At 37.0% G+C, this 24,858-nt stretch overlaps 2 protein-coding genes across 2 annotated transcripts; both read right to left on the bottom strand.

The window, feature by feature from the left end:
- Positions 1–5,887: 5,887 nt before the first annotated feature.
- zgc:109982 (uncharacterized protein LOC553564 homolog) lies at positions 5,888–10,686 on the bottom strand. The gene is made up of 6 exons (XM_067458384.1): positions 10,397–10,686; positions 9,521–9,682; positions 7,564–7,743; positions 7,295–7,388; positions 6,789–6,972; positions 5,888–6,686 (listed from the first exon to the last, which is right to left on the bottom strand). Exons 1-6 carry the CDS (start codon positions 10,491–10,493, stop codon positions 6,447–6,449), a joined length of 957 nt encoding a protein of 318 aa, XP_067314485.1. The 5' UTR covers positions 10,494–10,686; the 3' UTR covers positions 5,888–6,446.
- Positions 10,687–12,488: 1,802 nt separating this feature from the next.
- Positions 12,489–23,810, bottom strand: scinla (scinderin like a). The gene is made up of 17 exons (XM_067459544.1): positions 23,633–23,810; positions 22,001–22,186; positions 21,746–21,900; positions 20,047–20,208; positions 19,806–19,955; positions 17,893–17,982; positions 17,657–17,789; positions 17,464–17,552; positions 17,167–17,382; positions 15,945–16,078; positions 15,731–15,821; positions 14,673–14,843; positions 14,395–14,569; positions 14,153–14,268; positions 13,981–14,058; positions 13,366–13,426; positions 12,489–13,151 (listed from the first exon to the last, which is right to left on the bottom strand). The coding sequence occupies exons 2-17, from the start codon at positions 22,179–22,181 to the stop codon at positions 12,991–12,993; spliced, it is 2,163 nt and encodes a 720-aa protein (XP_067315645.1). The 5' UTR covers positions 22,182–22,186; positions 23,633–23,810; the 3' UTR covers positions 12,489–12,990.
- Between the last annotated feature and the right edge of the window lie 1,048 nt (positions 23,811–24,858).

Here is a 24,858-nt window from a genome sequence, read left to right on the forward strand (position 1 = left end):
GTATATTCTGGAGGCCCTGTCCAGTCACATACAAGTATCCCCTGCTATCATTTACATTTACATTTAATCATTTAGCAGACGCTTTTATCCAAAGCGACTTACAAAAAAGGGGAGAGTAATAGAAGCAACGAAACAGACAAGGCCAACAACCTGTAAGAGCTGTAAGAAATCTCAATTAATTAGCACAGTACATTTTTTTAATTTTTTAATTTTTTTTAATAGACATGTACAACAAAAACTCACGTACGCAAAATACAAAACACTGGATTTTGATAGCTATGATAACAACCCATTAGGACTAAGGCTGTTGCCCCAACTGTTGTCGTTAATGCAGATTCAGTGGCCCAATGGGTGGTATCACCCAGGCTTTGCAAGAGCTCTTTGACCTTATACGGGCACAAGCGGAACATCCAGCACCATGTGTCAGATAAATAAATCACAAAGATGCATTTACGCTGCTTTGTTTATACATTAGGATACTAGCTTTGTTAAGTAGCTAGAAATGCTACTCAGCCATGACTTATTTACTGTATATTGTCAATGTAGGTCAAAACTAACCTTTAACATCCTACATTTATGGGTTAGTCAGCTTTATCTTAAATTAGCTTATCTTTTTTAAGTGTTAAGGTCCTATACAAACTATTCAAGATGATTGTAAACAAAATACCTTCGAAATTGTACAATACAATTTCATATATTGAATATATTGCACTCGAAACACAAAGACTTAAAAATTAAATTACCTACTCAGGGTCCGACATAATGGTTCCTTAAAACGTGCCTTGTCCTAGTCCTGCTACATGTTTAAACAAGAGTAAAACTGATTAAACAAATGACCAATCACAGGTGGGAAGACAAAAGTCATTGCCCCGCCCTCAAAGTGTCAAAAGTCAACTCGAGGAGCGAGCGAGTGTTGAGTAGTCACGCGAGCGCTCATTTGCAGTTGTGCGCGCTAAGCAGCAGGGGCTTGCGCTAGTATTCATTTCCGCCCCTAAATACTGTTTCGCGCGCTCGCGGTGTACAAATGCGCGCTCGCGGTGTACAAATGCGCTCGCGGCTGTACAGATGCGCTCTCGCGGGTGCACAGATGCGCTCTCGCGTTGCTATTTTCCTCTCGTGGGTCTGTTTTGCGCGCTTGGGTTTATTCGCGTGCTCGTGGTTTTCGTGCGCGCGACTTTTGACTTCATTTAAACGCCATACCCATATGTCACAAAAACAAACGTGGGGGGGGGGGGTGTTGTTATGGCGACGGCGTGGGGCTTGTTGATCGTGTGTGTGTGCGTGTGCGTGTGTGTGTGTGTGGTTAGTGAAGGCCCTGACTGAAACGCCACGGTACGCTACTGATAATTTACTGTTATTACTGTAAAATAAAGTGTTACCAAACTGGCTGCTTCGACAGTAGGTATAACTGACTTAACAGTCCATACATTATTGAGGTATTCACCTTCTTTTGTAATGCATAAGTAAGCTTTTAATGTGTGAGACTTACAAATCATTAGTCACTATAAGAATTAATGGTAAATGGACTGCATTTATATAGCGCTTTTAACAGCCCCTATATGGCCATCCAAAGAGCTTTACATTTTTGCCTCACATTCACCCATTCATACACCGACGCCGATGTCAGCCATGTAAGGCACCAGCTCGTCGGGAGCAGCTGGGGTTAGGTGGACGCCTAGACATTTGGTCAGGTGGAACCGGGGATCCAACCACCAACCTTCCGGTTTGTAGACAATCTACACAAGGGGGTAATCTAGCGCTCGGAAAGCGTTCCACCCCTAGGGGCTGCCATTGCTAACCAAGCCATCACCTGCTGTTAGCATCCCATTGACTCCCATTCATTTTTGAGTCATTTTGACAGTGAATAACTTTACATCTGAGACGTTTAAAGAAACCCATACAGGTTTGGAACAACTTGAGGGTGAGTAAATGATGACTATCTCTTTAAACATGTCACATACATGTATCTTAACCTTTTATAGCCCAGCTTTAGTGCGCATCCAAGCAAAAGAGAATGACTTCATCACAATTACTGTAAATAAAGTAAACAATTATGATGTCAACATAGCTTTTCTTGTGCAATGTTTTGTTTCTTATTTGGCAGATGCCATGATGACCGACTTCCCAGCAGCAACAGAGTTTGTTATATTTTATTTCATTATATTACGTTGTTAATATTCCATATTTCTTATCCTAATTTTATTTTTAATTTTATTTTTAACATTTTATTTGGTCATTTTTATGTTTTAATCTTTTTGTATTATCTTAAGTTGTCTCTTTTGTTAATATTCTTTCTAAATAAAACTTTTATATTTAATGTGTTTTGATTGATTGTTATTTTACTGTTATATTTGAGTGAAAAGAATCCTTTAGCCATTTTATTGTCTATTAAATGTATATATTAGTCATTCATTAGCCGTCTATTTGATGACTAGGGCTATGATTAGACGTCTATTAGATTTTCACTGACAGCCCAAATTTAGCCTTGATTTAGCCTAGACCCATATTTGCTGTCTATTAGACGTATAGATGTAGCCATTCAGTAGCCATCTAATTTTGGGCTATGATTAGACGTCTATTAGATTTTCACTGACAGCCCAAGTTTAGCCTTGATTTAGCCTAGACGTCTGGGCTGTGTTTAGACGGTTATTAGACGTCTTTTAGACGCAAAATTGCTTGCTGGGTAGTGAGCCAAAAGCAACGGGAGAAAATATTTAAACAACGTGATTCAGCTTTCGCTTTAAACATCTACTAGAAGACTCACAGCTGTCAGACAGGAGGCTCACGTCACATCTACGCCGTCAAGCTCAGTCTGAGCCTGCGCAGTTCGCTCAGCCATCAGGAAGTGAGTGCTCCTAGGTTGACTTCATTCTTTCGCCGTTGACGTCAATGGGAACGCTCGGTCCATTTCTTTTACTGTCTATGAATCTACATGAGCCACTGCCACCAGGATTGCATAGCTAGCGAATTGTATAGCTAGAAATTACAAAGTGCAAACTGTAAAACTCTCATGTCACCCTCACCCTTGCTTGAAACATTGTAGAATTTCTATAGGCCTATTATAGTTCCTCATGTTTTTCTTAACAGTTGTTAAAACAACTTATTAGTTTAATTCATGACATACTGTAGGCTACATTAATCACCCACTTAATAAGAATAAGAAATGGAAAGTGAGAATAATAGTCTTTCCCTTATCCCCTAACTTTTTTTTTTTCTATTTGTTTTGAGTTATAAAGTATTTATGCAGGTAAAGTTTGAAAGTTGTTTTTTGTTTTTGCTTGGAATTGATTATCTATTAAGACTTAAAGATGACAAAAAGAAAAAAGATTAGATGAATTAAGATCAATTTATTCAGATGTCTTCAGCTGATGGATGGAACAGAATTTCCAGGTAACATTATTTTAAACAATTTGCAAACTTTTATCCAGCTCGCTGTGATTTAAAATAAAGGATTGCACAATGTTTGCTATGCAATCGGACTTTTCCATAATGAAATGATCTTTAACAGAACTTTTGTTTGATTTGCATTTTCCATAAATATGGTTATTAATTTAAAGGCAATAGTTAAAAGTAGTTTTTTTTTGTTATGCTGGTTGACAGTCTCTTCACATCCTGATAGCAATCACTGAGTCATTTAGTGGTCTAAATGAATATATATATATATACAGGTCCTTTTCAAAAAAGGACAGTTTATTACCGGATATCGTTTTTACCTCTTGTTTGTACAAGAGGTAAAAACGATATAAATACTGTTCGTTTTCTCACACAAACCGCTCGTTTCGTGTCTTAGGCCATCAGTGTGTACTTACGATGGGGGATTGTTTAATTTGGACTTCTCTGTGATGCTCTTTGAGGTGGTGACCATAGACCTGCATTATGTGAGGCACAGACAAGAACAGTTTGACTTAAATTGATCAAAATTGAAACTACTGGGGAAACAAATACTCCTACATCTCGGATGCCCATGAGGTAAGCTAAAACATATCAACATTTAATTTCAAAGTGAACTATCCCTTGAAGTGAGGGTCGGAACTTGTGCTGTCAAAGCTAGCTTGCTGTTGCTAGCCTTTCTGAAAATTGCCTACTCTGCCTTTAAGGCTGGAATACACTATACACAACTTGTGCTCTGATTTCTGAACTCGTGTGCTGAATGCCGAAAGTCAGAGCAAACAGGCTTTGCAGATTTTCAGCATTTAGAGTTGAAGGATTTAGCAGAAAATTGTTTATGATGGGCACAGGTTTTTTTAGCTTCAGACATTTTAGAACACATATCGTTTTCAATTGTCATTTGTTTCCTAACGAGGCACAGATTTTGTGTGTGTGTTCTCAGTTTTTCTTTGTAAACATTTACAAAGTTGGTAAGTTTAGGAACAGTACAGTAGTACAGTACAGTGTGAAAGCAGTCTTTACTAGATAATATAATATGGCTGTATAAAAGGGGTTTCTCATCCAATTTCTGGAAGGCAACCATCCAGCAGGGTTTATCCAGAGATATTCTTATTAAGCAGAAAAACCAACCACCACTAAATTACTATACCTTAAACTCTGAAATCTACCTGTTGCAAAATTGTTTGTGACTTAATTTGCTTCTAGCATTGCTTGGCTGATGACAGCATTACTTTTTTTATTATAGCTAGATGATCCAACAGTAGCTGCATAGATCTCAAATGGATGAAAAGATTATGATCTGCAACTCAATCTCGCAAAGACAGCTTTTTGTTTCCCCAGCCTCTTATGGCACATTTTCACCATCTAGCTAAGTTCAGCAACAATAATCCTATCAAGTTCAGCCATGAATCTTTTGATCATCTTTGATGATCAGCTGATCTTTAAAGATCACACTGCTACAACAATGTGCAAGTTTGCACTGTACAACATCAGGAAGATCAAGCTCTTAACTCTTTAACTGTAGCCTACTATAAATGAATAACTTCTATTTTACTATCTCTATTCCTTTGTATATGCCATCACTATTTATTTATCCTATTCTAGTTTGTACTTTCCTGTCTTGTGTATTGCCTCTTTAAGATGAATCACTTGTATGTAAATCCCTGCGGATTAAAGCCTCTGCCAAAATAATAAATGTAAATGTAAAAAAGCTATTTTTTCAGTGTGAACTTCAAAAATTGATCAATCCGAAACAAATGTTTATTGGTAGAGGATGCCAGATCATAGTTTATTGGTTGAGGATGCCAGATCATAGAGCTTCTGTATAGGGTTTAATCAGCATGAATCCATTGACATATTACACCTTTTTTTTTCTTACCTTGAATTGGCTCTGGTTTAGTCCCAGCCTTAATTGAATACACCTGAACCAGCTAATCAGGTTCACTAAAACTTCCTGACAGGTGTGTTGTTGCAAACCTACTCCCCCTGTCCAGCAAATTTTATTTCTAAACTTCTTGCGCATCCAAAATCATTATAGTAGGCGAAAAACGGTATGTGACAAGAGTAGCATGCTTGAATTTACAGTATTCATAAAAAGTCAAAATGTACCCGGATAACCTTCTTCTGGCAAGAAAGTGTGCATATGATGGACACTATATTATTCCATGAGGCAATGGGGGAAGATTTATGAATGGCAGTGGCACAACTCAACTGACGCTGATGGGTCACATGATAATGACAACATGGTGAATACATCCAGATTATATTCATACTACTCACACTCATGCTATACAGAATGTCCTTTTTTTGTGGTCATGTAATTTTTCAAAATAAGTACCTACTCAAGAGTATGCCATTTCGGATGTGGCCTTTGATTTTCAAGTGATCCTGAAGAGCTTAATTAGCTGGTTCATGTGTTTGATTGGGATTGAAGCTAAACTCTACAGGACAGGGTCCCCAGGAGCAGGATTGAAGACCTCTGTTCACTATAGCAAGATTGGACAACCCATAGATCTTTTTGATTTAGCCATTTTACTGACACTTCGGTGATAAGGTGTGATGTGCATATAGATGTAGTCACATTTACTGTTCATCGAATTTCCGTGGGCGGAATCCACGCAATTGGGAACTTCACATGAGGGAGAAAGATTTATGCAGGCTTTGCAACAGGTTCAAGCTGGTCATGCGAATATACCACATTGACCAACAGAAAGAAGCCTAAGTAACTTATATGTGAGCTGTGCTTCAAGCATTGCTACACTATGGATAATAGACAATAGGCTCTATGCCCAAATTCTTGAATGTGACTGCACCTTTTGTGTTGTATTTGTAAATTCTGAATTATAATAACAAAATATTTGGCCACATATTTGGGATATATGCGACTGTCTGGAACCTAAACTGCTCTGGAGGTTATGTTAAGGGCGTAATTTTCTATATGGCTACTTGCATACCTGAAAGTTACCTTTTTTGGAACCAGAAGTTATCCATTTACTCTAAGTAAACATTCCCAGGTATATCGCTTAACCTGCTTTTCTGAATCTCCCACAGAATATTCTTTAAGAGGCAGTCTTTTCTTTTTCCAAAGTGAAGCTCTTACGGCTTCTCCAACGCAGAAGCTTGAGGAAATTGAGACTTGCATTGAACACCTTGTCGTGTTCAAACACCATCTTGTAGAAGGTTTCTATGGGAAGGTCACCATTTGGATCTGCATATTTTAGGGTGGTCATGGGCGTGTACAGAGTGTTAGTCTGATGGCGAAATGGTGGGTTCTCCATTGTAATCATTTTGAATGTGTGCTGGTTAGAGAAGAAACGACATGTGGATTATTAATAATTCAGATAAAACAAAACATCTATTGGAATGGTAGATTGCTGCTGCTGTTTGGATCGTACAAGTACCTCTGCAATGTCCTCTGGTGTTTGTCCAAGACTCTCAAATATCTGGCCGTAATTCTTCATGTAGATGTTGTGGAACATATCTGCAGTTACTTTATCAGCTTTGGAAAGGTCTATCTTCAAACCTTCCTCATACACCTTGCGCTCAAACTCTGTGACGACAGGTCCTGGTTCAATAAGGCTGATACTGCACAGACGCAAATAAAATAGACCTACAATGACAACTTAAATGTGAGGGCCAAGTAATTAAATGCTTTCGAAACACACCAGAACTTTCTAAATTACTGTATCAATATATTATCATGAACACTAGAACTGAGCTCTTTGAAACTTGAAATTGAGTAGTTCCATCACACTTTGGATGTGTGCTACTTATTGCACCTCTGTTTTTGTGTATTTACTAGTCATATTTTATACTAAGCCTTATGTTGTATACTATGAATATTGCTTTAGATAAATTCAGTGGACTTTCAGTGCATGGACCAGTGCTATATACTATGATAACTTACTTTAGATTGAATCTCAGAGCTTGAACTGCCAGACTTTCACAGAACCCTTCAACAGCAAACTTGGAAGCAGCGTAAATGTCATTAAACAAAATACCTGCGTACATAAACATGAACATGATTAGAGATGGTAAAATCCCTTTGAATCCTCTCAGATCTTCAAGTGGTTGTAAATCTTTTAAGTATGAAAATTTGTTCTCTCACATACTGGTGTAAAGAGCTCAAATGCAAATATAAACTGGCTGTTGTTTCTTTTTTTTTGTACGGCTCACCCTGAATCCCCATGACACTACTGATGACCACAATGTGGCCTGTTTTTCTCTTCTTCATATCAGGCAAAACCTCCTTCATGAGCCGCACAAGCCCAAAGAAGTTGGTGTCCATGACCGTTTTCATCTCATCGATGCTCTGACACTCAATGGGGCCAATCATTCCCATTCCAGCATTACTAACTGAAACACAGAGAACAGAAGTGTAGGAACAACAATATTGATTCAGGATAAATTAAACAATGTATATTATTTTTATTTATTTATCTTATCTACAATTTCAAAAGCACTTTGTAAATAACACCTGATTGTCCATGTTTATTACTGTATTTTCAGTGTTCTTAAAACACACTTTATTTTGGTAAATCAGTACACCCTAATGCAAATGTGTGATCAGCTGATCATGTGGCAGCAAATATTATTAAGAGGTTTCTTTGTTGTTCAAACATCAGAATGACAAAGAAAGAGCTAAATGGCGAGATGGATTAAAGGTGACAGGAGGGTCACTGTAATTGAATAACCTTGTGTTATGCCATGTAGAAGAGAAACGTTGAATGCAAAATGTTGTACCTTTAAGTGGGTGAAGCCTAAATTGTCTTCTTGTCGGAAAAGGAAACTGAAGCTGATTCCACAAACATGACACGAAGATCAATGTACTCTAATAGCCAAATTTACATGCATGTTATAAAGTCAGCCAAGGACATCAACCAATGTCCTTAGATTCTTATATCCACACCACAAAGAATCCAATATAATATAATGCTCTTTGAACTAAAAGGCAGGAATTCCTTTTCACATAAGCATTACAATTATGTCCATCTCCTTATTATATATATATATATATATATATATATTAATATATATATATATATATATATATATATATATATATATTATATATTATTTATTTATATATATATATATATATATATATATATATATATATATATATATATATATATATATATATATATATATATATTAAAAATTTGGCGCAATTTTTTTCTCTAAATAATGTTGATATGGCAAGTAGTAAATACACTAAGTTTCATCATCCTTGCATGTGTGGAAAATGTTAAACCATGCACGTGTGTAACAACTAACCCCACGTTAGGTTGTGCCCCGCTCACCCCTACAACATGGCCACAATTTATCTAAGGGCACATTCACATGACAACAATGTACAAAAAACTAGAAAGAACTAGTTTGTTGTGCACTCACTGTTAAATAAATAAATAAATAATAAATAAATAAATAAATAAATAAATAAACAGTCTCCAATTGAAAATTTTCTAGTGACTGACCACATATACAGTTTTTCAGTTGGCCGAATTGAATTCTGTGAATTGATGCAATTTAATTCACTAAAATAAAATTCGGCCTCTGAAAAATTTAGATGCGATCAGTCACTAGAACATTTTCAATTGGAGACCTGAATTTTTTTCACAGTGTGTACACACGACAACATTGTCAAAATGAAAACGCAGTATTATGCATGCCAGGCCAGTAGTTGGCGATGTCACTTTCTAAAGCCCATAGATTGAACACATAATACGCAGCGACATGACCAAAGACTATTCCATATGAAGGGGAGAAACTGCAACGCGCAACATGGTAGAATATGTTCCGCCCTAAAAAAGCCAAGTAAAAGAGCCAATCGCTGATTAGTTAAATCACTGCATCATTGCAACTGCTGTTAGAAGCTCCGGTTCCCATAAAAATGTGCAGGGCTCCATATTATGTTACCTCTGATCCTACCAAGTATTAGAAATATTATTAGTACATACTACTACTAATATCAGCATAGTATTAGAGCTGCCAAATGCTATGGATATAGTGTAGTTCATTCAATATACTATAAACGTATCGTAACAGTTTATAATTGAGATAATATTGTTTAGAGCACTGAAACAATGGAAAATTGTTTTTATGTAAGAAGTACAATATAATAAATTCTTACTGAGAATGTCGACTCTACGCATGGGAAGGCTGCTCACACAGGCTTTGATAGAGTTCTCATCACACACGTCGAGCTGCTTGATCTCCAGTGTGCGTCCCAAAGTACGGCCTGCTGCCTCCACCAACGCTTCTCCTTTGGCCAGGTTCCTCATGGTGGCATACACTGCCAATGACAAAACATTTAGCTAAACTTCCACTAGCCTGCCAACATTTGCAGTGACCAGTCTAAATTATGTCAGATGGGGAACAAAGTCCTCATTCAAGCAGAGCACAGTTGTTGTGAATATTTCCCTTCGTGTGCAAGTTCGAACTGACAAAATCTGTGTGAATTTTCTCATTAGAATGATATAATGACTGCTTGATCTCCAACGTGCATCCCAAAGTATGACCTGCTGCTTCCTCCGAATCTTCTCCTTTAACGAGTTTCCTTGTTAAGCTTCCAAGTCTAAAAAATATAGCCTAAATTTCTTTGAACTAATATGTTAACATTTGCAGGTAACATGTGAACTAATATGTTAACATTTGCAGGTAACGTGATTTAATGACTAATAGACCAATGCTCAAATGCTTACTTGGAATATTCAACATGCAAAGTCAATTCATTAAGGAGGAATTTTAAAAAGTAAAAAAAAAAAAAAAAAAATTGTGAATTTAGGCTATATATATATGTTGAATACAGTTGTAACAGGGTAACATTTTGGGGACATGCTAGCATAAGATTGTGATTACAAAGGCAGGCAAAAATCTGAGGTTTATTCAGAAATGTATTTGTGCAATACAAAAGCAAACTTTCACACTTGTACTCGATCTACACCCCTATTATACTACTATAACCTATATTCACAATATTTGTATATATTTTGTAAACTGGTCTTACCCATAAACCTCTTCTTCTCATCTTTGGCAATACGAACAGCAAGTGCCAATCCAATGCCAGAAGAGCAACCAGTGATCAGAACAATCTTTTGATTCATGGCTGCAACAAAAATGTTGCTTTCTCTGATGAGGTGGTGAGACAAAGAACAAAAGTAAAGACAAAAGTAAAAGACGACGAAGAAGAACTGGAAACGAGATGAACAGACAGAATGATTGGGAGCTTGAGAGATGAGCTAAAACTTACTCTTGCTAATCCACTGCATAAAGACTCAGCAGAATGACCCACGTGTCACTCCAGTCTAGGCATGTGGTGGACCATACGTAACAATACGACTGCTGGGTGGGACACAAGTTTTGTGCGACACCACAATGTGATAAATATCTGATAAAACACAATTTCCCTGGGATTTTTGTAAAACATCATATATACATACACTACTGTTTATACTATACACTACATTGATGTTTGGGGTGGTAAGATTTTTTAATGATTTTGATAGACTTCTATGTTAAAATATATTTTAAAATGTAATTAAGTAACTTTTGTTACTATTATTATTATTATTATTATTATTATTATTATTATTATTATTATTATTATTATCCTATCTGAAATGGTTGTGCTGCTTGCATTTATTTGTGCAAAAGATTTTTTAAAGAATAGTAAGTTAAAATAAAATCCCCAAAGTCCATGCAGTTGCCTTCCAAGCCCATCATGGTCTATGAGCCTGAGCCCAAAACGATCACAAGAGTCTGATCCGGTGCGAGAGCCATCAACAACATCCATCCTAGAGGGTTTTAGTGAGCTTTAAGAGCATAGAAAGCAGTCCAGTCTATACTCCCACAACTGAGGGTGAGCTGAGTCAGGTCTCCACTACCTGGTATGTTGATCTGGATTATGGCATATTCTAAAAGTCTCCAGTCGACGTTGGCTCTACCAGCCACAAATCTCCTTTGTCACTGATGGCTTCACCCAAACCCAAGTTTCAGCCAAATGGCTCTTCCTTCCATCATCTCCAGTCTGGCTTCTCTCATCATCTATTCCCTGGCACCTCCCTCCTTCTGTTTCACCTTGGTGTCTCCCTTTACCGGTGTTATGAGAAATCCTGTCCCCCTGTGAAATAGTGTCCACTAAGAACCACAGAGTGATTTACTGAAATAACTTTTAATGGGTAATCTGTTCAGAGCCTGATTACAATTCTTAGAAAATCACATTTCATTTTTGTCATTAAAATAGTCTTTAATGTCTTGCAAATCATGTTTCATATACTAGTATACTGTAACCGAAGATAAAAGTTGTGAAGCTATGAGTAGTTTGTTTTTAACAGATAAAGTATGTTTGATAATATATATATATATATATATATATATATATATATATATATATATATATATATATATATATATATATATATATTTAAAGGTAATTTAATTCAACTGTTTATTTTATGTGTGTGACTGTGGTTATACAAGTGATACAAGTCAATACGCCAAAATACACTTACCATTCACTTTAAAACGTCATTTAAAACAGCGGCCACATTGGTTCTTAAGCGGACACTAATTCACAAGGGGACAGGATTTCTAATGACACTGTCAGGGTCAGGGTCTAGTCTGTTTACGGTTCCTCATCCTCCTCCAGAATTTCCTTCCCCCTCATTAATGTTGAGAGTATGCCCCTTTTGTAAGGGGGAGTTATGTAACGTTCACTTTGGTTTCTGTTTTCATTTTCATGAACGTTTTGTACAGCTTTGTTTCCAGGGTTTATATAATGCTCTCATTTATTGCCACAGCGACTAATTATTTGATTTCATTCCCCTGTTCCCTTTAGTTTCTCTGTGTATTTATAGCCCTCAGTTTGTCATTCTTTGAATTTTTTTAGTTGGTTGTTATTCTCCTGCGCTTCTGAGTGTTTGTTGTTTTTGTTTATTGTTAAATAAAGTGACTGCTGCTTTTAGATCCTGCCTCAACTACTCTCCCTTGCTACAACCAACTATGACATTAAAAAATCTTACTAACCCCAAACTTTTGAAAGGTAATGTATAATTAACCCTTGAAACAATGCCAACAACAATAAACCCATAACTCAATAGTATTTTGAAGGTTGTTTTTATTATATGCTGGGAATCAGAATAATTGTAGAGGTACATAATTTTTTTAGCAACTACAATATATTCTCAGATTACATTTCAGTTTGCATATTTGTACGGCATTATCAATACACTTTTAATAATCCAAATGCAAAGTCTGTTGAATTGTCAATTACAAATAAATGTTGTCTTATAAAAATCTACATTTTCCTTCTTCATTCCTTACAATAGTAATTAAAAAAAAATCATAATGACAATGTGGTTGAAAAGGTCACTGGAATACAGAATTATATTAAAAAAAGATATATAAAAGAGCTTAAATGTATAACAAGGCAAAGTCAAGGCACAGAAACAAGGCAAAACGTTGTTAATAATAGCAAAATACGGTACATAGTGGTTTTTGCATACTGTCTTCCTTCCGCATCCCTTTCAGACCACCAAAGCATGAAACACACAAGGTGTGTATTCTGGAAGCTATGCAATAGTATGCAATATTTTGTGCATTTTAGAAACGAGCACGGATGCGATCCATTGGGTCTGTGTCCCACAGCTTTGAGTCCCAAGCCTGGAACCAGCCAGTGAAGGTTGGGGGTTCAAAGCCTTGCTTTATAGTGATGACTGGGGTGCCACGGCGTCCAGAGGGGTCAGAGTCCACATATTCTTTTGCTGATGGCAAAAAAACATTTTATGACATTTATCAATCAGGAATTACACTTCAGTGCCAATGCTAAACCAAACTTAATCCTCCATTACACATGGACTCGTCCGGTTGATATGTAGTTTTTTGGTGCTTTAACTGAGTTTTTCTAACAATATAATTGTCATTTTTATAGGTATGCGGGAATATTATGTTGGTTAGTGCTTCATCATCTTAACTTACCTATTTTATCTGATCCAGTCCGCTCCACCTCATTGGCCTCAATACCAATCCAAAGAAAAATCTAAGGGAAGAAGATTAAGCTTACATTTAAAGTTCAGCAATAGATCTTAGTCACATTAGACACCATATTAAATATAACACGGATGAAAATGAGGCTGTGTTAGATTGTTACAGTCTTTACAATGGCATCCACTGTATAATAATTGTCCACTGTATACAAAATTTTCACAACTCAACTTTTTAAAACAGCTTTTTTTGAGAATTTAGTTTCATCAGCTTAAAAATCTGTATGTTGGTATACAACAGTACAATCTACTGAACGCAGTGTACATCTATCACTCACACCCTCGTTTTCCTTCCTGAAAAACATTAAATATGGCACTACCCTGATTATGGTCTATAGCTGAACTTCATTCTTTGCCTCATTCTGGTTTGTAACGCCCACTTTTCAAGAACCATTCAACTGATTATAAATACAATCTTTTCTCATCCTGCTTTTTTTTTGTTGGATATCCTGTCTCACTCAGAAGTTTATCAGATTACAGAAGTAATGTGTGTTGTAAACATCATTTCATGCTGACATAATGTCAAGTCATCAGTATTTCAAATGCTAACCTGATCCCAAGTATCCAGAAGCATGACGTCATCAGTGGCCAAATCCGACTGAGTGAACTCTCCAGGAACTTCCTCAGCCTGAAATGGAAAAGGAGAAGGTACATGTATAGTGTTTGCAGTCATTTAACAAAGAAATTTGAATCAGTCCCACATTTCATCTGAAGTAACTCACAATTAGACGACCAGTCTTGTTGGAGCAGCCAAACAGACGAGGAGGTTTAACACTTTTCTGCAGACTTTTAGAGGTCTGATATTCCTTCTTTCCACCCAAAGCAGACCAAAATGCAGCTGGGAGGAACAAAGAGAGACATTAAAATGACCAATCAGTTCCAAGTAACAGGAAACGTGATTAGGTTAGGAATGCCTTTTAACTGTATTACAGTGTCTGAACATTTATAAAAGGCAGAAACCCACCCGGCTCTTTGCCCTCGGAAACTTCCGTAACACTGCCTCCAAGGAAGCTGCAGACGTATTTTGCAGCAGCCATTTCTTCCTCTGATGCGGCCACGCCTTTCCACAGAAAGATGCCATCAGGGAACTTCAGCACAAACACATCATTAGTGTTCAGTTTAGATGCAGAAGGTTCAACCTGGGTGAGAAAAGAGAGAAAGCGAAAGAAGTCAGAAAGGAAGATTATTGCCTGGTGGTCATTCCTGGCTTCATCCACATGTGTGTTTGCGGCCATCCCTGACCTCCACAGCGCGTGTTGCACGGGTGGAGCTCTGACGGATGTGGAAGAGGCGTGTGCTGGCAGCCCGACTCTGACCACCTTTACGTGAAGTCCCACCCAAGTGGATGATCATGGGTTTCCCCTTGAAAAGACTCATCAAATGGGCCGGTTCCTGGCCCTGAGTGACGCGTACCTGAAGGACAACATAACAGTGAATTCTAAGTCAAGTAGACCTTGTTATTTCCTTTTAAAAAACAAGAAATCCTTCAAAAAAAATGGAAACTATAGATGCATAGTTTAAAAAAAATTTAAGATTACAATGACATGTATTACTAAATCTAAGTATCATTTAAATTTTTACCACGATTACTAAAGTGTTGATAGCAGTATTTCAGGTACTTCCATTACATTACAATTTTAATGAGCTTTACCCTTATTAATAATTCATATTTTTAAAGAATACATTTAAATGAGTATTAAATTATGACAAATTTATCTAAAAATGTATTATTAAAAAACAATATATACTGCTGTTTGGGGTCAGTAATTTTTTTTTAAAAGAAAATGTATACTTTTAATTCAGCAAGGATAAATTCAATTAAACAAAAGTGACAGTAAACACTTATAATGTTAGAAAAGATTGATATTTCAAACTAATGCTGTTCTTTTGAACTTTGAACTCAAAACATTGATGCTTTTTTTGTTTCAATGCATCAGAGTTTCCTTTAAAAATATTAAATAGCATAAATGTTTTCAACAGTGATAATAAGAATTGCTTCTTTAGCATTAAATCACCATATTCAAATGATTTAAAGGATTATGCAACACTGAAGACTGGAGTAATGATGCTAAAAATTCCACTTTGCCATAGAAGGAACAAATTACATATTAAAATAGAAAACACTTAAAAAATAATAAATTTATATATATATATATAATATATATATAATGATTTTGACAGGGCCAGCAGAGAAGGCCCTGCTGGCCCTGACAGCCCACCACTGTAAATTATTATAATTTATATATAAGTGTATGAAATAATGACCGGACTCAAGAAGTTAGGCCTGTGTTTGGTAGTACCTGGACAGGTGTACCACCCATGGAATCATCCAGCTTGACAGTTAGAAAAGCTGACGCAGCCAGCTCGTCTTGTGTACACTTCAGTCCTTGCCTGATGTGAAAATCAGTAAATCTAATTAGAATATTAAATATTGACTTGATTGGGTAAATATTGGCTAATCGAGTGGTTAATGAATACATTCCGGCATGTCGTCCTGTGACTGTCTTGACTCACCAGGTGTAGATAATGTGTTGCTCTTTGCTTCCTTGGCGATAGGAATAGAGAATCAGGTAACAGTCTCCTCCATAGAACTGGCCATAGCTAGAAGGATCCACAGGAACTCTTTCCCCACCATCGACCCGCCACACCTACCGAGGTCCAGAACAATGAACTTCATACAAGTGCAGTGATGTAATTAATGATAAAATCAACAGCAATCTTGAAATTTAAGCAATTATAGTTCAGCGAATTCGAATGGGTCATTAGAATGGAGTTGTAATTAGCAATTTAGTCTTGATTCGTGTATTTTAGAACAGCTGTCTTATTTATCAACTTCAGATTTATCAACTTCATTTATCAAAATCAGGTTTGACATACATGTAGTATGTAGTTGTAGTTGAACACAAATACTTTAAAGTCTCTTCAAGATAAATTTTCATGGTGGAAATCAAATAATTTCAGAAATTCGTGTTATCTGTACTATGTGAAATTACAACGTTCACCAAAGCTGCTTGCTTTGAAAGTGACTTCTGTGTGAACTGTGCTTGACACCACTGACAATGAACATTGGAACTTTTTGCCAACAAAATGTCAACATTTCTCTAATGTGACTGCACCTTTAAACTAAAAACCTGATTCCAAAACACCATTAGCATTTCCTGAGGCAATTCCTGGCTCAAAAACGCCAAAGGCCCTCTCACACCAAAGACGATAACTACAAAGATGAAGATGTAGTTTTAAAAATAGTTCTAAATATGAAATAGCAGCAATTATAACGACAATGTCACAGAGAAACAATATTGTTGGAATCTGTTTTTTACACTCTAAAAAATGCTGGGTTAAAAACAACCCAAGTTGGGTTGAAAATGCACTAACCCAACAATTGGGTTGATTTTACCCAACGGTTGAGTTGTTTTAACCCAGCGGTTAGGTTAAATGTTGCTTAAGACAACCCAATTGCTGGGTTAAAACAACTCACACCAATTGTTGGGTTAGTGCATTTTCAACCCAACTTGGGTTGTTTTTAACCCAGCATTTTTTAGAGTGTAACAACACTTTTTTCCAGCTGATGAATGATTAAAACATTAACAAATTAACAAAAATCAATTACAATACAAATGTCCGTTGGTGTAGACGCTAATATCATTATAGTTATCGCTATTGGTGTGAACAGGCCTTGATTCTCCCCTGGGTTTTAGGACTGTATGGTGCATGGTGTGGTGGTCAATATTTTTACCTGAACCTTGCCAGAGCCGTCATCCACCATACCATGCTGGGAAGCCATTGTTTTGTTGGAGTGCAGACTGGAGGCGTCAAAGGGAACCTGCGGAACACGGGCAATGCGGCCAATGCTGTAGGCCTGGCCTGGACCTGTGGTTTGATTCTTATCCTTCCAGTTACTGAAGAACTGTTTAAACAGTGTGGTCTCACCTCCAGCCGGCATAACCTGGATCTGATCACAAAAAGTTAGATTGGTTAGAGTTTGGCTTCTACTTAATCTACTTCCATTATCAGGCTGGCCAGTGTCTTATACCTGTGTGTTTTTGGGGTAGTTCTTTTCTTTGACAAACTGCTCTGCCACCTTCATGGCTGCCTTACGCTCTTCTGTGTTTGCATCCGGTCCTGAAAGGTTCGAATAGATGAAACTTTCAATAAGGTATATGTCACCTTGCAGTGATAATAAATACATGTATATATAAGGATATTAAAATTAAATTTGACAATACCTTTCCAAAGAAAGATCTTGCTGTCCACTCCATTGTCCAGGATGTAGCACTCGGTGGGAGTGAGCATCTCCTGTTTGAAAGGGCTGCTCTGGGCCACCAGAGATGTCTTCATAGAGCCTGCAGCATCAGATACCTAACCCAGAACACACAAATACATACATTTATAACGTGCAGTGAATTCTACACAGTTAGCATAAAACAGGCAACTCTGATATGCATATAGTAAATAAATGTACCATGTAGAGTGAGGCCTTTTTCTGATTGCTTCTGTCAGCCGTCTCATCGTCAGGACTTCCTGCTGGGATGTCGGGCTTGGGCCCAAGAGCCTAAAAATAAACAAACACAATAAGAGTTTCTACCAGTTTTCTCCATGACGGCGATCAACCCAGGACACAAAAAATACTAATATGCAGAACCTCAGGCAAGAAGTCAAAATCAAAGCCAGATGAACTGGCATTCTTTGCTGACTGCAACACTAATTCCCTTAAATATTTACCGTTTACTAATATTTACTGTGACAAACTTATTCCAGCTTTCTTTTTCTGTTTCTGTACATAGAGCATGGTAATGCAAAAGCAATGTTCAGGTCATGAGTTCAGTTCCCAGAGAATGCATGAACTTGAATGCATTGTTAAAGGGTTACTTCAGCGATTAGCATATGGCTTTCTATCAGTAGAAACCCTGGAGTATATTCGAATGAACATGCTCCCCCCTCTCATATCCCCCTGAGACGAGAGATTTATGCATTTTATTTCTGGAAAAATTACTCTGGTGACGCAAATATCGTCGATTTGCGTCATCAGTAAAATGTTCGGACTACAGACTACAGCCAGCAGAGGGAGCTATTTCCGCATGTTTTCAACTCTCACATGGGGGATGGGGTCGCACTCACAGCTCAGCTCGGCTCAGGCCTTCATGGAAACGGTGCGGCCGGCGGAGAGCAAAGTGAGTATTTTATCTTCTCAAGTTAATTCCTATGAAAGTTCATCTTTCAAAGGCATGAACTGAAAATGCGCCAGACTGAACACGCGCTGAGAACTACTGCCGCGAGCGTGGAAGCCTTTAGCTCATTCAGCTCATCACGATGCGTGTAATCTGACTCCTGCTGCATTTGTGACACTTCCTAAATCACAAAATATTGAACAGACACTTTCAGTTTTTAATTGTAGTGTCTGTTCTCTAACTGAACTGATTTTATGAAGATGAACGAGCCGCGATGGTGGGAAAGTAAAAGTGATTCAGTAGCGGTGGCTGTGGGAGTGTCCTCACAGGGCAGCGAAGCATTCTGGGAATTGTAGTCTTTCATCCCCATGAGACAAAAATATATTTTTTGTCTTTTCTCAGTCTAGAAAGCAGCAAATTCAAAAATAATTTCACATTTCTACTACATTAATGACGCAGTTTAAATACAGATTCATCTTCCCAGCGCTGAAGTACCCCTTTAACTGCCTTGGATAAATGGCATGCCATGTGAATGTCTACAGATTCTTTCTGTTGTACTTTATCAAGTGTCTCTGTTTCTTTGTTGTGTCAATGTCTTTTTTTTGTATTTCTGTAACTACAAAGATGGTCTATGATATTTCTTGAAAATATAATTTAGAATTCCTATTCATTAAAAAAACATTTGCTCTGGAACAAGATGTTTAAAGGTAATGAGGCAAAGGTTTGGACTTTAATTCAGTTTAAAGTCACAATGTAGTGACAGATCTATTAATCCATATTGTGACATACCTTCAAGTAAAATGAATGATCAAATATTAGTAATTCGGCAACATTAGCTATATGCATGGATGAATTGTTAAAAATAAGATTAACAACATGCATTTAGAAAATAAATGTGAATGTGCATTTCATGCGGACTCATAAACTCTTTCAAGGTGTGTGGCAGTCTTACCAATTCATAGTCACCAGTATCCTTAGTTTAGAATTCAAAAAGCCTGAACAAACTGCTAAAGAAAGGCAGTGCTGTTTCTGGTCTTTCTCTAAACTGTGTTTCGTTAAATGAAGATTGTAATGCATGCCACCACTGACCCAGTTAATCATGTCTTGACTTCCAGCCACAGCAGATCCTCATTCTTACCACATACTGCATGTTTAAACTTGCAGCACAATGGCACATCATTTTTGTGTTTTGTAGAAGAAGACTTACACTAAGGACAGCCTCTGGCTCAGAACCATCCTCAACCATTTGCAGACTGGCACGCCCATTTCTCTCATTATCACGAATGCCAATTGCCACCTCGGATGCTTTCAACCGCTCAAAACGGTTGCACTCACTCCCACACCATTGGTAGATGTCCTAGGAAAATCAGAATAATTTCATAATCAAAATCATAGTTTTGGATTTCTCAAAATTACAGCACTAAGGAAATGTAAAATCACTTTCTGACCTTGCCAAGATCAACGATGAAGCAGTCTCCGTGATTGAAGCTGGCCCAAGACATATTCACCTCGGTGGCACGAATGGTACGTCGTCCTTTAATGTGAAGCAGACGCTTAATGTTCATGTCATTGGTCACCACATGCTGGAAGCCAGAGGCCACACCACCTTGCTGTGTAGGGGAAAAAGACAACGTGCCATTGAACAAAATACACCATGTCTTGTGGCTCTACCATTACATAAATTCTTGCGATACACAGAAAATTAATTGCAGATGGCATTATAGTGAAAAGTACAAAGGACTTAATCTTTAACGGGGAAGGGCAAATAAATAGTGCCTATTTACACTAAGTGCAAATAGCATGCCTTGTTGGCAAGCACTTTTTACACTAGCTCTGACCAACAATGCCTGGTTGGGCCACATAAGATTTAAAAAAACATGTTTAAAATTCTCCCGGGATATATCTAGTAGAGCATAAGGCTCAGACCGCTAGGTTTAAAGGCGATCGAACTAGGTTCGAATCCGCCTTTTGCTGAGCTTGCTCTTCTCCCTTTTCCCATCACATATCAATAGGAAAGGCATTTACTCTCAATAAAAATAAAGAATGTTGAAATAAAGTGCATAATATTTAGTAAGATGTTTAATAAGTGTTTAATAAGTTTAAAAAATGTTTAATAAGAATAGTAGGGTATAAGTAGGGTTAGGGGTAAGTGTAGGGAGGTCTTTAATTGTCCCATAAAGTGGAACAATTTTATAATTTAATAAATATAATCATTCCCACTCTTTTACTTTTGCATCCTGTATAACAATACTGAGGTGAAAATATATGTATCTGTCAAAATAAAGAATAAATAGCATCTAATTACAATTTACACATATCGCAAAGAACTGATACTTTTACATAGGAAGTGTAAATAGAATATATCACTTATTACAAAAGGCCACTGTCAAAGAAATATTTATCAAAGGAATACACTGTGAAACATGCCAGATATTTGCAAGGGAAAATTGTTCTGAAAATGTTCACTACTGATTTGAATGTGGTTTGTGAGATCCTCCTACATAAACAAATGTGTTATCTGTAAAAAAACTAAATCATAATTACCACATTATTTTTTTTAGATTTGTGGTCCATCAATAGAGCATTTCAATTACAAATTCTTACATTTTTGTATTTGGTCCTTGCTGTTAACCATTGACCTTAAAGGGATGGTTCACCCAAAAAAATGAAAAATCTGTCATCATTTACTCACCCTCATGTTGTTCCAAACCTGTATGAGTTTCTTTGTTCTGCTGAACACAAAATATTATATTTGGAATCTTCTTGGTTGCAAACATTTTTCCAAATATCTTATTTTGTGTTGAACAGAACAAAAAAAAACACATGCAGATTTGGAACAACATGAGGGTGGGTAAATAATGTTTTTGGGTGAACTATCCCTTTAATTAACTTTTAGTCAAAGAGGCTTTATTATTAATCATTGAAATGTAACACACAGTAGTGATGCAAGCGGAGATTAAATTATATTCTTCTGACAACATATTTTTTGACCAAAAAATAATAATACATCTCAGAGAAAAAGGGGTGCATTTAAATGGAGCGCTGGATGTGAAAATAAGAATGTTACCGTTTTGTCAGATTTAGCAGCAACAAAACCTGACAGAGCTGGGTGTATTTTTTCAATCAGCTCTCTTTATGGATTATTACCTGGTACTTAATTCCAGTTTTAAAGTAGCCGAGGAAGGCGATAGACTCATTGTTCTGAACCTCACGGTACTGGACTGGTGCTCCACCCAGATGATCATCCAGCTGCATAGCAAAGATGGCGGCAGCTCCGCCTTCATCCTGAGAGCACTCATTACCTGCAGTTAAAACAGACACAGAGAAATATTTGAAATAAAAAGTGTTAAGGTGCATTTCTCTATCTTCTCACATACTAGACAATTGATTACTTCTACTCACCCAACCACATGTGGATATTGTAGGATGGAGCAGGGGTGGTGTAAAGGACAACATAAGCGTCTCCAGTGAAGAAGTTTCCTTGGAGCTGTTTGGGGACCGGTTTCAGGTCCATCTTCTCTATTCTCCAAATCTGCAGACCAGGTGCTTTACCTGCATTCTGGAACTCCTTGTGGGAAACCATGATTCCTGGAACATACAAGAATGCTGGGGCTGAACTATTAACCTTTTTTTTTAATCCAAACAATTCTAAGACGTAATGCTCTGAAGTTGTAACTGCTAAGGGTAATAAAAAACACAATGGATCTTACAAAAGATAAATCAGAAATAGCAACCCTTATTATTTACTCATATTAAAAATGTCAGATTTCTTCATCTAATACAAACAAAACATACTCTATACGCAACTGTAAACTATTGCATTCAAAAGACCCATTAGTTAAATATAAGGCAAATATGTGCATGCACTCACTGAGAGTAATGCAGGAGAATCAGGTGCATTTATTCTCAGAGGACAGCATGAGAATATGTTTATATTTACATGGGAAAAATGTTGTGATGTGATCAACTAAGGCTGGATGTACTCCGTTGTAGTACAATTGTGTGTAGCCCAGCAGGGTGAGGCAGAATGAGTCATGCTGCATGATTACAGCTGTGGCCAGACAGTGCCCTGTTCCTATGACTTTACCAGGAAAAAGTTCCATGCAAAATATGCATTTTGCATGTGCTTGAGATCAGCCAGACACAGATTCATGGTGTCAGAAGAGTGCGATTTACCTTAAACCATAAGAGTTGACATGAACGAAGTGACGGTGCAAATGTAACCCTTCATTGTGCTCAACCTGGATCAAATACCACGTAGCCATGTAATTGAGATTTTAGAAATATATTAAAATATATTTGTATATTGTTTATATTTTAGGTAGCATATTGGCTGGTTTTATAACAATAAGGCTATAAAAGTAATTTGCAAAATGCTGTTTGAAAAACTGTTAGATGAAGCATATGACAGAGCATGCAACTTCAATAAAAAGTAGACTGTTTTATTACATAATTTATTGGTGACTTTTTGTTAAAGGCTACCCTTCGTATTTACGTTAACGTTATATGCCTAACTTTTTAATGGAAAATATGTCCGTATGGACACGCCCACATTTCACAGTTCTAGCCGGCTATATTATTTAATAAATGATAACTATTAGAAGTCTAAAGAAGGAAGGTACTTTTAGCAAACAATATTATTATTTTTAGCTTGAAGTTTTTAGCCCATCTATGCTGTAATAATCTGCACAGTAGAATGAATAATAGCAACTATAGGCTACATGTATGCAGTAAATATAGATAAAGGATTGGCAAGCAGAATAAAAAGGGTCCTACATTTATAATGAAACTGTTATTTCCTGTGCTTCACTTTCCGTCGTAAAGCTGGGGTCTGCTCTGCGTAGCAGCCCATAAAATCCCCCTAAAATAGGCTACTTCCGTGAAACACCACATAAAGACTCCAGAAAGTTCTATAAAATTATGCGATAACTCAGAGAAGAGTTAAATAGTTTATGCTGAACTCATCTGTCTTTCGGAGTCTCGGTGAAGAAGTGGCATGCGAGACTAAAAGTGATGGTTGTTTAGTTCTCTTACCTTCCTGGTTTAGAAAGTGCAAAGAAGGCGATGAAGACAGATGTGGTTTGAGAAGCTGCTCCTGGTTTAGTCCAGATCCAGTTTCACACGATTCAATGGATGCAAGCCGACTTTAAATGATCTGCCGTATTTTCAGGGGAGAGGCAGATGCGAGTCCTCAGCCAATGACACTCTCTGATTCTCTTCCCCCTGAGGCAGAGCTTTAAACCAACATTATGCAACTTTATGGCACGAAGTCATCTCTCTCCCCCTTCTAAACACACCACACCAGATTTACGCCGTATTCTTTCTTCTTATTTAGACACAGAACAGTAGGCCTATACTACACATTCAATTAAAATCATTATAACTATGGCGAGTGCTGCACGCAGACACAATATATGCATATTATTTTTTAATATCTTAAAACTGACGTGGATATTATATTTGTATATTGTGTATTTTTAGGTAGCCTACTATATGGTATTTTTATTAATAATAATGAATATAAAATAATTAGTAAAAAAGCTGTTAGATGAATCATGTCACATAGCAGGACAACTTCCCAAAATGGTTTTGTATTCAGTGTATTTCAGCATTCTCATTTGCACAATAGCTGCACAATAGCATAGACATTTAGGTCTGTATATGTGCACACAAAATGTGGTCAGATGTTCCACACTTTAAATGGCTCATCATATAACCATAATGCATAAAAGCATAGATAAAGTGCAATGTTTTTTTCTCTCTCTGCATTCCATGTCTATATCAAATGCATTATTTTTATAATGTTGACAATGCAAAATAAATGTAATTACTGTAATAATCTGAATGTGTGATTATTCATGTCATCCATTTTGAGGTACAGATTTGTAAATGTCTCAAAGACTGTGCAAAAACATATGAAAAAACATTGTAATACAAAAGACATTTTTCAATACAAGTATTGAAAATATTGATTTGCATTATGTGTTCATTGTGCAGTCTTCAACACTGTTTTTGCAGTTGCCAGTTGGTAGTTGAAGTGAAGCATTGTTCCCACATTTAAGGTTAAGCTCACAGCACATATTTCCAGTGAGGTGGCATTCTGTCCTCAGTGAAAGTGAGACCACACCTTTCAGGTAATTACAGCTCCAGTCAGGTCTGTTTGTTTGTGCTCCATGCACATTAAATTCACAGTGCAGCTCACAATTCACTCTTCCTTATGTCAGTCATATCATCCATAACGTTTGCTGCCTAGGCACCGC

This window comes from Pseudorasbora parva, chromosome 12, assembly GCF_024679245.1.
Source record: "Pseudorasbora parva isolate DD20220531a chromosome 12, ASM2467924v1, whole genome shotgun sequence".
NCBI classification, from domain to species: Eukaryota; Metazoa; Chordata; class Actinopteri; order Cypriniformes; family Gobionidae; genus Pseudorasbora; species Pseudorasbora parva.

Excerpts from the sequence above, each read along its gene's own strand:
- zgc:109982 (XM_067458384.1), bottom strand. The coding sequence starts at position 10,493 with ATGAATCAAAAGATTGTTCTGATCACTGGTTGCTCTTCTGGCATTGGA. Across the intron at positions 7,744-9,520 it reads GCGTAGAGTCGACATTCTCA|TTAGTAATGCTGGAATGGGA; the intron begins GTAAGAATTTAT and ends TCTGTGTTTCAG. Across the intron at positions 6,687-6,788 it reads CACCAGAGGACATTGCAGAG|CACACATTCAAAATGATTAC; the intron begins GTACTTGTACGA and ends TTCTCTAACCAG.
- scinla (XM_067459544.1), bottom strand. The coding sequence starts at position 22,181 with ATGGTTTCCCACAAGGAGTTCCAGAATGCAGGTAAAGCACCTGGTCTG. Across the intron at positions 19,956-20,046 it reads TCATCGTTGATCTTGGCAAG|GACATCTACCAATGGTGTGG; the intron begins GTCAGAAAGTGA and ends TGATTTTCCTAG. Across the intron at positions 13,152-13,365 it reads GACTGGATCAGATAAAATAG|CAAAAGAATATGTGGACTCT; the intron begins GTAAGTTAAGAT and ends TTTTGCCATCAG.